The following is a 12,719-nucleotide window of genomic DNA, read 5'->3' as shown; positions in this document are numbered from 1 at the left end:
TTAGCTGCAAATGGACTAAGACACAGGAGGTTGACTTGGTCCAAACCAATCCAATCTTTCAAGCTCACTAAGTTTGAGTAGACCAAAGACTTGGAATCACCTGGCGAGAAACTCACACTCAGATACCTAGAAGCACTGCTCAAACAGCAGAGAGCAGCAGGGGCTAGAGAGCCCGGGTTCACATACTCAGTTGCTTTTCAGTTCCTTAGGTCTGTATCACATGATTTTCAGATTTTTTCCAAGAGAAGCTATAAATCTGAATGTGAAACTTTCATCTTTTAAAACAGAATTGACCAACACAAGCTGGTAGTCCTTATCCAGCCACAGATCTGTAACTTCTGACCCAAGGAATTCTCCCAATTTACTTCAACTAATCCACATTTACCATTGTAGGGCCACACTTAGAATCACTGTAATTTTAAAGAACGACAAGTTTTAATTTTTAAAATGCATTCATCTGTTTGTAGAAAAGCCATCAGCTGTGCACTTGGGATAAGGCAGAGGACAAGTGTCAACATTCATGATGCCCACACTGTGTAGACAGCTCAACACTAAGAACTGCAAAGTGAAGAGAAGCCATGTAGTATGCCATGGGCCCACAGGATTCCAAGCCTGATCTACTCTAGAAGGGACAGACCTTTGCTCTAATAAGACAAGATTTCCAGTCATGCATGAATTTTGGCACATGGAAAAAAAAAAAAAAGCCCAAACCACTGGACAAGATTCAAAAGTGAAGCAACCAGGACTGGAGAGGCTCTCAGTGAATAAGACCACTTACTACTCTTGCAGAAGATGTAGGTCTAGTTCCTAGCATTCACGTGGTTGGTTGCTTACAACCATCCATAATTTCAGTGCCAGGGAATCTGATACCCTCTTCCAGCCTCTGTTGATTATTGCACTCATAAGGTACACATACACTCATAAGGTACATGTGCAGGGACACATACATACATACATACATACACACACACCCCCCAATAAATCTTTTGAAAGTGAACTATTCAGCTAGAACCAGATTGTTGAGTACCTTGAGAAACCTGTTTACATTAAAAAACCCAGAGTCTGAGGACACAACTGCTCTGATTAATATTTCTTCCCTAATATTCTCCTGGATCATCTCTTTATCTGTGTTTATCTGTGATAACCTGAAATCCCTTTGCGTTCAGGATTATTTTACTATTATAATGTGGGGCTTTCATGCCTTTTACAAACACCTGGCCTGCTCACACAGGGAAGAAGCACATGGCCTGTCACCAAGATGCTGGGGCTCTACCTTTAATTTTGAGCATGACCCTATCTCACAGGGCAGGCTGATCTCACCACCATCTCCTGGTACACTCCTGACTCTCCAGCATGTCATTTGGTGAAGACATACATCAGGTAAACCTAAGGGTAAAGAGAGACTGCTCCCCTTCTTATAAAATCTTAATACATTTACTGGAACTTCAGGTTAGACACCTGTGTCTCAGTTCCCCTGATGCCCAACCACCATAAAACCTAAGGGCCTGTAGCCAGACCAGCTTCCATCTCCCTTTATTACCCCAAGGTTCCCAGCAATCACTGGGTTTGGCAACAAAATGCAATCAGTTAAAGAATGATAGGTACAAGTCATCAAAATACTGTCTGGGACAAATCACATCAGAAAAGCTTAAACTCAGGAGTATCACACATAAAGCTTCACCTAGGGGAATGCCCCTCCTCAGTAGACATAAGCTACATGTATAGAATGCTACAGGACACACATGCTACAGAATACCGACTGCCATGTCGTTCTTCCTCTAGTACTGTCTCACATACATACCAGGTTCTGCAGGCTTTCTACCATTCTCTATATGCTGAATACTCAAGTTCCTGTACAACCCTGACCTCACGGCATCTTCTGCCCATTGGTTTACCACAGTTCATCGACCACTCTCACTGCTCTAAACCATTTTCACATCTGCATGGTGCCTCAGAGGTTATGTTATTGATCCTACCCACAGTACATCAAACCAAACCAATTGTGCACCATGCTCTAAGGGCTGATGACATCATGAACCAGAAATTCTGAATTGCTTTTCCATTCAAAGTTTACATTACAATGATACAAGTAAATTTAGATCCATGCTTAAGACTGACTAAAGGATGCTTATTCAACTTACTGAAGAAGTATTTTAAAGAGTAAAATCCCTTAGTGCTTTTAAAATAGGATTTGGCCTACCAAAGGCCTGTATAACTTTTAAGCATACATTCAAATATTCTACTGGTGATATGTCCCTTTGGTATGTCTCAAAGCATTTAAAAAATGAGCATATATGTCTATGAAGCCAGCTAATAGGAACCAGTTTATAAACACCAATTCAAAGAGAGAAAGGGGAGGAGGAAGAATGAAGAGGGGGAGATAAGCTGTATGATACACTAAGATATTAGGAACAGTATCTCATTCTTATGCACACACACACACCCTCCTCTCCACTCTTTTTTTGAGACAGGGGCTCAGTATGTAGCTCAAGCTGGCCTCAAACTCCTGATTCTTCTGCCTCAGTCTTCCAAGACCTGGGATTAACAGATGTGCATAATGACCTCTAGTGTTTTCCATCACTTTAAGAATGGGCTAGCTACTTCGCAGAGCTGTGGGGTTTGTGCTATCTTATCCATGATGCACACACACCAGCACTATTTGGTCTTTAAGCAAGGATGAGATGGATCACATGCTGATCTGTGCTAAGAGGCTGTGAGAAGGACATGGTCTGTGGCCATGGAGCAGGACAAGCTCCAGGATTAAAGACAGGACCTTGGCCTTTTATTATTAGTTTAGTATTCTACAGATGGCCAGCCAAAAATTCATGTTGCGGGAAAACAGGAGGCCAGCATTTTAAAGCAAGGCCAACAATGAAGTGTTGGCAAGCAGGACTGTAAGAGAAAAGACTAGGATCCAGAGTAAAACCCTACACAGCCGACCTGATGAAGAATGGGAGTTAGAAGGAGACAAACCTACAGCTAGCTAGTATTAACAACTCAGCAACATAAACTTTAAGCACTTGAACAAGGTTTTCTCATTAAGTTAGGACAACATATTGCGAAACACCTCACTGTCTTAACACTCATTATTTTCAAGCATTTTGGCCAGATACACCAGGAAAAAAAAAAAAAAATCAGAGTAACAGTAAAATCGTTCATTTTAAAAGGAAATTTAGGATATACAACAGAATTTACATAAATCTTTATTTAAAACCTTTATTTTCTAAAAAATAAAATAAAATCATTATTGCATGTACTTAGTAAAACATTTTTATCAACTTTGAATTTAATAGCAATAATAACATTTTTAGAGCCTCTCTTGCTCTCTTCCTCCCCACCCTTACTCCTTTTCCCTCTGTGTGTCTCTTTTCTCCTCTCTGACCCTCTACCCCAGGTCTCAGGTAGTACAGCCTGGCCAAGCATGATCCTGAATTTCTGATCCTCTTGCCTTTTCTTCCACTTCCTATGGCACACATGATCATGCCTAGCGTTACACAGTTCTAAGGATTGAACCTAGGGCTTCATGCCTACTAAGCAAGAACTCTACTTGCTGAGCTGCATTCCCAACTCTGAATCTTATAGAGATTACCTTGTTTCATTCAAACAAGTCACTGAGGTAAAGAGAAATATCTTCAATTTACAGATGAAAATAAAGTGAAAAGTAATTTACCCCAAGACTAAAATGGCTAGAAAATGGTAGTTCCTTAATTAGCCTGAAATCCGATAAATATTGTTAGAGGCTGAACATTTATATAAATCTGGTAAAGAAATGACCTTAAAATTATATAATATATTCCTATTAGCTACATTAAAAACATCAGTTTCACAAATGTGGGTGCTCTATATCTATTCACACCTCCACTGGTGATTCCTCAGCTCACTTAAACTTCAGTTTATATAAAAGCCAAAGCCAAAGGAGGGAGGGAGGGAGGGAGGGAGGGAGGGAGAGGGAGAGAGAGAGAGAGAGAGAGAGAGAGAGAGAGAGAGAGAGAGGGAGGAGGGAGGAGGGAGGAGGGAGAGAGGGAGGGAGGAGGGGAACCACAGACACCTTGATTCATAACAAGGAAGAAGATACAGTGTAATATTTATTTGACAAAAATATTTGCCATTTTATTACATAATACATTTGAGGTGGCTTTTAAGTAACAAGCTATCCAATGTTCTCTATCTGTAAGCGCTGAATTAACACATCCAAATAGTTAGTTACATTACCCAGGGAAAAGCAAAGCCAGACATGAAAAAAACCAGGCCAGTGTACTAGGTTCTGGACTTGAACCGGCCATGTAAGGGTCATCCTTTATTTCTCTCAGAACAGAAAGACATAGGGACAGTTTCTCTTGAAAATCAATAATAGAGAAAAACACCAGGAGCCCACCGCAAAGTGAAACATCTAGTTCTTATTTAAACATCTAGTGTATAATTTATCTTATTAATTTATATTTATTTTGAAGAGTTCTGACTTAAGCTATTTCCTTAAACAAGCTCGTATATAAAGGAGTTATTATAAGTGCAGTGGCTTTCTGCAAGAATTTTCAAATTTAAAGTGTCTGACTCTGTGATTCAGCTTCTAGCAATCCTTCCCCATGGTTTGTTCTGTCCTCAGCAGTAACTTCTAAAGCTCACGTTCAAGCAGAGCTTAGATGCATCTACTATCTAGCTATTGTTCCTTTCAGCAGAGTCATCATGTAATCTTGTGTTATACACGAGTAACACAAATATAACACATGTTTAGCAAATAATGAACAAGCCAGATGCCTTTGTATTGCTCTTGTTTTTTGTTGTTGTTTCTTTGTTCACTTGTTTTTTGAGACAGGGTCTCAATCTGCAGTCCTGGCTGGCCTAGAACTCACAGAGCCCTGCCTGCCTCTGCCTCCTAAGTTCTGAGATAAAAGACGTCTGCCACCATGCTAAGCTATTCTGACTGGTTATTAGGTATGGCTAATAAAAATTACTCTCGTTGGCTTCTAGAATCTTGCCTTGCCATATAACAGTGAATTACTATGTATGTCAAAATGGAAACAAATCAGCCATGAGCAGCAAATGGCTCAAGTCAGTCAGCCTTTAACCTGAGCTGGGTTTTGTAGTCCTGTTACCCACCATGTTGAATGTACATAAGAAGACACGCGAGACTTGTTTGTTACATTCTTAGAAAGTAAGCTAAGACAAGTGTGTTTGGTGGTCAGCTCTTTCTACTTCTTGGAGACAAGGAGATGATAGACCATATTCATTTGAAATACACATGGTAAATAAGAGCTGACAGAAATGAGCCAACAGAGTCTATATCAGTGTTTTTAGGTAGAAAGAGCCAAAAAAGATGACAGATTTATAATGAAGCTGCTTACCTTGCAAACGGAAAGCACATTAATATTTATCAGTTTCTTGATGGTCTGCAAAAAAGTTGGATAATTTAAGTTCACTAAGAAAGTAATGATGTTACAAATATACTTTAGGGTGACACACCTGAAGTTTCTAGAGATATTGCAAGGAATTGGAAATGCAATAGAGCTGAGGTTGAGAGGTAGAGGTCAGCTTTTTCTCGGTGTTGTATTTGTAATGAAAGCAGTAACTAATATGAATATGAAAAACATAAGGCAGATGTGCAAGTCAAATTTGAACGTGAAGAGACACATTAAATCCAAAATAAAACACTTAGGAATTTCCTCTCAACTAATAGAGAAAGTGGAAATGACTGAAACTAAGAGCTTCAATTGATTTAAAAAACTGACATGGTCCTTCAGAGATGTAACTTCTTAGCTTTCATTAAAGGATTATGCATGTATTAAGGCTGTAGCTCTCATTTTGGTAAAGCTAGGGTACTTGAATCAACTATGCTGCTACATATTAACATATTTATGAGTTTTTAAACTAATTTCTGATGCCCCAATACTTAAAATAGAGCTATCTTAATCAAACAAAAACAATAAAAATGAAATTAGAGCTATTATTGACCCTGGCACTGTTTAAATGACATCATCATAAACATTGCTGCCTTCAGTCCTTCCAGCATTCCTATGAAGCTGCCTAGTTCACATGTAAGGGTGAATAAACTAACACTAGCTCGGATTAGGTTCGTCCTCACAGGAGCCAGCTCTGAACAGCAGACAGCTGGACTTTGACCTTCAGTTGGAATCACTCTTCCAGCCTTACTGACACGGCCATGCTTTCACTATGCTACCATAATAAACAAAGAAAGACTCACGTTGTCCAAGTCGGGAATTTCCAAAAAGTATTCCGGATACTCGTATGACATGCCCACATTGTTCACTGAAATAAGACAAGATAATTAGCTAGCACATTTATTTTAATGATGTACTGAAATGTTGAGATATACCTACTGAAACTAAAATGACATATATAACCGCATAAAATATAATTCCTGGCGAAGGTGTGGCTTTTATATCTTTATATATGAAATCCTTATTACTCCAGTTTAAATGCTTTTCCTTCATGGAGCCTTTCAGTACTTACCACCCGCACGCCTTCCCTGTCCACACTAGCCCTCTGGAATGTGTGTTCTTCCTCTACACTGGTCATTTACTGATACTGCCAATCACTCCTCCATGTGGTAGTAGAAAGAACACAGAGTATATAGAGCAGGAGACTGGAAACTTGGGTTTTAGTTATAGACATGGCACAAAATGTGTGACCTAAATAAGTCATGTCCAGTTTACGTCTCAGCCTGTTAACTGCTAATATAAGAGTTTACTCAGTCATGTGACAAATATTTGCCACATGCTTGTAGGTCAAACATGCACTGCTAGAATGAAGGAAAGGGAAGGATTCTCACATCACAGGATTTACTATCTACTAGGAAGAAAAAGGTTCCCAATCCAAACAATCAATATTCATAATAGAATGTCCAGAGTCAGGACAGTCTACTCCTAGAGAGCCAGACTTTAAGGCTTTCTTGGGGTAGCCTGGAGGGCAGGCGAGACCAAGTATCTCCGATAAATGATCTGTGGAATGCTGAGGTCATATCTTAGCTTACCTTGAACCCTCCCCGCATAATCATTTAACCTCAGCTTGGCACTGATACACTTATACAGATTAGGTTTATATTTGAATACTCCATTATAGGCAATTTCTCCAGACCCAGAAAGACAAAGAAACACAAAATAAGGAACATTCCCAAATGGATAAAACATCCCTGACTTTACATAAACTAATTAACTCACAAACTGCATTATCTATTAATGTACACTTAACTGCCATGACAAGCCGATTAGGTAATTTCTAAATTATGCCCTAGAAACTAAAATCCACAGAACTTAAAAGGAGCCCAAGACCACAGGAGAAATCATGCTGAAATTCAAACTCAGAAGAGCCTCAACTCTAATCATTAAAACTGCTATATACCTTCATCTGGGAAGAAAGAAAGAAAAGGATTCTATTATCACTTAGGAAAAGTGATCAGTAGTAACAATAATAAAACACTACTAGCAATTTGTTTAACCAAACCAAAGCACTAGGAAAAAAAGTTTCAGTTACAAGAAAATAACAAAACTATGGTCAGTTTGCTATGGCCAGATAAACCTAACAGGAGTACTTTGTCCAATAGACTAACTAAATTAATAGTTGGAAGGAATGGAATACCTTTCTATATTTAACTAAGTCTGTCACTTGACCCTGAGTCTTCAGGTTTTCCTTGCAAAATTTCTGTGAGGATGGTTTCAGCAGGAAAGCCAATCACAGGTTTCAAGCTCCCCCGAAGAGGGAAAACATCTAAACAGCAGTAACAGCAGGTCTAGATTTATTTTGATCTTATCCTGCCCACTACCAAGTGTCTCAGCAATCACATTTATAAAAGATGTTAAAATTTAAACCAAATAACCAAAGGTAAGGCCTTAAGTTCAGTTGACTCTAGTTTAATCAGTTTGTAATTATTAAATAGTTAATTATAAATCTTTTAAGAGCCCAAACTGGTGGGCTATTTTTATTATTGTTCTGAAATCTAGAACTTTTAAAGTAGAACAGCTGATCTGTGATCTTAGCATGTGCTATAAGCACAAAATTGAACTGAGGAAGCACACAAATAACTCAGCAAGCTGGGGAGTGATACTTTGGATAAAGTATTAAAGTAGACAGCTTTCTGATTTGCCTCTAAGTGAGCAAATGAAACTAGGAATGCTGTCTGCTCACACAATGAAAATGGGGATATCTATCCAACAGTGCCACATAAGAAAAAAAACAAAGCTCTTTAGTCCAAAGCAATAAACTCTCATGTAGGGAGATGGTGTTTAGTGGCTAATAAAAACTGTGAAAGCTAGAACAGGACTTCAGAGCGTCAAGTCTAAGCTGGTGAAACGGATGAGTAAAATGAGAGGTCAGACTCAAGCTGGCAAATGCACAATGGGCACCAGGACACTCCAGCCCTGTCTGCTTTCCTGAGTGCATCTTCTGCTGTAGAATCCAGGCTGGCTATCATTCACAGGGAGTAATCAGTTCTGTGCTGTGAACAACTGTTGCTCCTTTTAGCTCTGAGCACATAGTAACTCCAATGACAGCACCTTTGGATGCCGAAATTCTATATTCAAGGCACTTTGGAACTGGCAGATTCTGGATTAAGTTTTACATTGAAGTCACTAAAGATTTAATCCACTAAAGGTGGGCAGGGTCATCTTCTACCTTCTTACTGAAAGCTCCAATCACAGATGAGACTGGAAATCAGGCATCATGCTATAGGCTGGAGGACTTTTATCACAAGCCATTATCTCTTCTCTGTACTAATCACTTCTAAGATCATTTGCTACCCCTCCCTCTCCCTACAACTACCTATGTTCTTCCTACACTCTTGTCATGTGGGGAGGGTATGAGGTTTAACCATCTGACTTTGATTGCTTACTTGTGGCTCTTGATGTACATGTGTGAGTTAACAAACCTGTCTGCCATTTCTCCAGCTACTTTTATTATCAGGTCATTTTAGCAGACTGTACTATTAAGTCTTCTGAGGAAAAGTTTGAGTGCCAATACATGTAGGCTTAGATTTGTTTAGTTTTGTTTTGTTTGTTGTTGTTTTTAAACTACTTTAAATATGGGTTTTTAAAACATTTTAACCCTCCTTCTAGTCCACTGTCCAAAGGCAGGGGATAAAAGATGGTAAATAGGACAAGGGGATGTGGGCCTGTTTAGAAGTAGTTTTTCTTTCTTGGCAATTCCAATATCCATTTGTCAAGATGCCAGCAGTCAAGTTTAGTAGTGTCAGGACACCAAACACAAACCAGCAGTAGTGGCACAATCCAGCAGAAACCGCCAGGCCTCCACCAAATCCAAATTAGTCAGCTGGAGCAACCAGGACCAGCCAGGATGCCAGAAGTTCTCTGCCATGCCTTTCTCAATGAAATGAAGATCAGGAAAAATTCAAGCAAACACATTCTATTCTCTTTCCAAACATCACGGGTCCTCCCACAGGTCTTGCTTCAGCAAAACATGTGGGTTTGTATCATATGACATAACCAGAACACTTCAACTATACTCTTCAGTAACTGTTTTCAGGAAGTGCACAACACTGGGAATTTCTTGAAAAAAGGCAAACCCACTGCAGTTTTATTTTGAGACAGTAGGTGACAGCAATAGGCAAATAGCAGATCAGAAGCTTCCGGTGACTGTCTGAAGGGAGAGGGAGGGGTGAGTGCTGTGAGTAGGAGTGGAAGATGGCAGCACTCCCACTACAGCTTAATCTCATTCAGGATGGGTGTGAGCAGTGTCATTGCTTTATGTACGTATTACCACATAGGATCCAGAGAAACAATCTCACAAGTTGTTCTAACTTTATTCAGAAAGTTGACCATCTCTTCTAACCGGTAGTATCTTTAATCAGCATTAAAACTGCACTGCTAGTGAGTTTTGTAGCTTTTTCCTCCAGAAACCATTGCTGCTCCTACCCCTAGGGCCTTCAGAACTCCTTTAGTAATGAACACATCATCTCATTCAGAAAGCAAGGCATAGCAACTGCGTAACTTCAGAATTCTCACTCTGCCAGTAATCAGCACAAGGCCTTGAACAGAGAACTTTCCCAGCACTCCATGAGGTTCTAAGACTGCAGAAACCTGTCTTTCTTCCCTCCCCCTCTGTCCATCCGTCCGTCCGTCCCTCCCTCCCTCTCTCCCTTTATTTTTGTCCCATTGCTATGATAAAACTCCCTGAAAAAAAGCAACTTAAGGGGGGAAAAGATCCACTTCAGCTCACTGTTTTAGGTCATTTCCAGCAGAGCAGGAAACTGAGCAGAGGCAGGAGAGCTGGAGGCCGCTGTCCATACTGCATGCAGGTAGGAAGCAGCAGGGTGAGCTCATCTCACCTCACTCTCTCTCCTAAGCAGTCAAGGACCCTGCCCCAGGAACTCAAGCCACCCACTTTCAGATGACACCTCCCACCTCAATTAACCATCCCCCCCCCCCCCCGCAAGAGTGCCCAGAGGCTAAATAATCCTTTAAGAGTAGGCTTGTCAGCTTCTCTTCTGGATGATTCTGGATCCCATCAAGTTGGCAGTTGAAACCAACCATCTCAGAGCCCAATGGAACAGGGACTGAGAGGGAACAGAAGTACAGCAGACCAAGAAGAACAGGGAAACAGACAGGCATTGTTGGTGGGCAGAGATACCATCCTCATGAACCTATGGAGTGGGTCACTGCAGGAGGACTGACAGGGAGCTCTTAGCTGCACTCTGAGGGTCCATTCTGAACCACGAAGAATACTACTGTCAACGTGATGCTACACTGAGAAAGAAGACTTAGAAAAATCCAGAGTAATTCTGGGTGTTTTATTAATATTTTAAATGATCTAATACTTAAAATCATTTCCACATTTCATTCTCTAAATCAAAACAAGATTTTGTTCCTTCAAAGGTCATGTGCTACGATCTCCACGGATAGAATTCGCTATCACAGCCAGTTGCTAGAGATAGAATGATGTCACTAGAAAAGCAGACTTCTGGGATGTGGGCTGGGCATGACGGTGGAGCACACAACAATAAATTACTAGAAAATGAGAATCCATTCATGCACTAACTCCACACAGACCACTTCCAACTGGCTTCATTTTTTACATTAAGCAGAAACATAAGAAATTAATGCGGTTTAAAAATACTTTGCCTAATGGCTGGGCTTCCAAATATAAATCACATAACATGAAGTATTCTGTTTCCTTCTCATGACAACAAGGCAGAAAGGATGAGCTTACACTTCAGTCACATTCATAATTATACATATGAATCCAGTCCCGGCACGGAAAACTCATTAGTAAAGCCTGTTTTGAACAATGATGTCACTGTATTTTAAAATAAACTTTGTTTCTGTTTTGTTTTTTAATGTGGACTTCTGAAATAGTGAACGTATCAAAGACTCGGGGAGTGAGCATGTGTGTGTGTGTGTGTGTGTTGGGGAATAACACACTCTGTCTTACATTTTTGTAAAATGGTTGGGGTTTGACCTCCATGGTAGAGTGTTTGCCTGGCGTGTGTGTGTGGGGCTCTCTGAGTTCAACCTCCAGCAGTATAAAAGTACAACTGGAAAAGGCTACAGACCTCAGAATTCAGCAGAGCCAGGGTTCAGCCCTAATCAATCATTGCTGCTGCTACAACTGGGACATAAAATAAGCCTGTTTCCTCACTATTCTTCATATGTGAAATAGGAACAATCATTTCAACAAAGGATATAGTCACAAATCCACTGTTGGAAGCAGGTTAAAATGTCAGTAAATGAAGAAGAAGCTGTTGTTATGTGGCCATCTATCCAACACATATTTACTGCCTTCCTACTCTGAGCCCAATACCAAGAATCTTGCTTTTATTATATATGACCAGTATCTATACAAACAGAAGGCAGAGCTCAGGTTCATACTGGCTAGATTTATCCAGTACCTCCTCTGCCCTCTTCACTGCATTCAGTAGACCTAGTCTCACAGTCATAGGGAGATAGTGACAGAGATGAAAAGAAATTTCCTTTTTTGCCGTCTTAACATATTGCTGGAGCTAGCACATGTTCATACACTGACAGATGATATTTGGAACACGATGTAAAACATTTTGCAAACTTTACAGTTTTCATACACTTGTAAGTAGCAATTTCCAAATAAAAGAGAGTTTATAAGGCTTTAAATTTGCAGTGCCTTTAATCAGAAATTGAAAAATTAAGATTGAATCAAAGGCAACAGCACATACCTTTCTCTCTTTAATTACAAACTGCCACGTGACTGATGCTCATTACAAAATTAGGTAAGATTTGGCATACATAAAATCAAAAGTGAGGATGCAGCAAAAAGAACGCCACAAGGTTGGTGGTTCAACGTTAGCTAACAGGGGATATTTATCAATTTCTATTTACGTTTCTGAAATCATGGAGCTAATTACACAGATTTAAGTTAAAGGTTCTGCTTTAATTAATGCCATTAGTGGTGTTGGAATGAAAGAAAGTAAACCTGAATTTTAACAGTCTTGTGCTCACTTTAGAAATCCAATCTCAGTCACCGTATTTAGTGTGATTGATGGAAAGGCACTCTCCCAGATGATGTTCCTGCAGAGTGTCCCTAAATAAATGAGCTTCCATAGAGCCCTTTACCTCCAGTGCAAAGGGTCACTGCTGGAAAAGGAGGGGATTCTTGCCAGTCATCCCACTGGTTACTTGGATCTGCATGGAATTTCTCTCAACTTCTCAAGCCAGGATGGCTCCAGATGAAGACATTACTTTGCTTTACAGAATTTTGTAGAAAAATGTGTCCCTGTTTTT

At 40.0% G+C, this 12,719-nt stretch overlaps 1 protein-coding gene across 1 annotated transcript in view; it reads right to left on the bottom strand.

The window, feature by feature from the left end:
- Nucleotides 1–12,719, bottom strand: part of Hsd17b12 (hydroxysteroid 17-beta dehydrogenase 12) — a 127,835-nt gene that overhangs the window by 27,554 nt on the left and 87,562 nt on the right. The window contains exons 5-6 of the mRNA XM_085834632.1: nt 6,200–6,264; nt 5,343–5,387 (exon numbers count right to left, since the gene is read on the bottom strand). Of these exons, the coding sequence (XP_085690758.1) occupies nt 5,343–5,387; nt 6,200–6,264 (110 nt within the window). The remainder of the gene's footprint in view (nt 1–5,342; nt 5,388–6,199; nt 6,265–12,719) is intronic.

The sequence above is a fragment of the Mus caroli genome, unplaced genomic scaffold (genome assembly GCF_978045245.1).
Source record: "Mus caroli unplaced genomic scaffold, Mus_caroli_1 scaffold_2, whole genome shotgun sequence".
Lineage (NCBI taxonomy): Eukaryota > Metazoa > Chordata > Mammalia > Rodentia > Muridae > Mus > Mus caroli.
The sequence above is the reverse complement of the archived record's forward strand: the minus strand, read 5'-3'. Positions and strand labels throughout refer to the sequence as shown.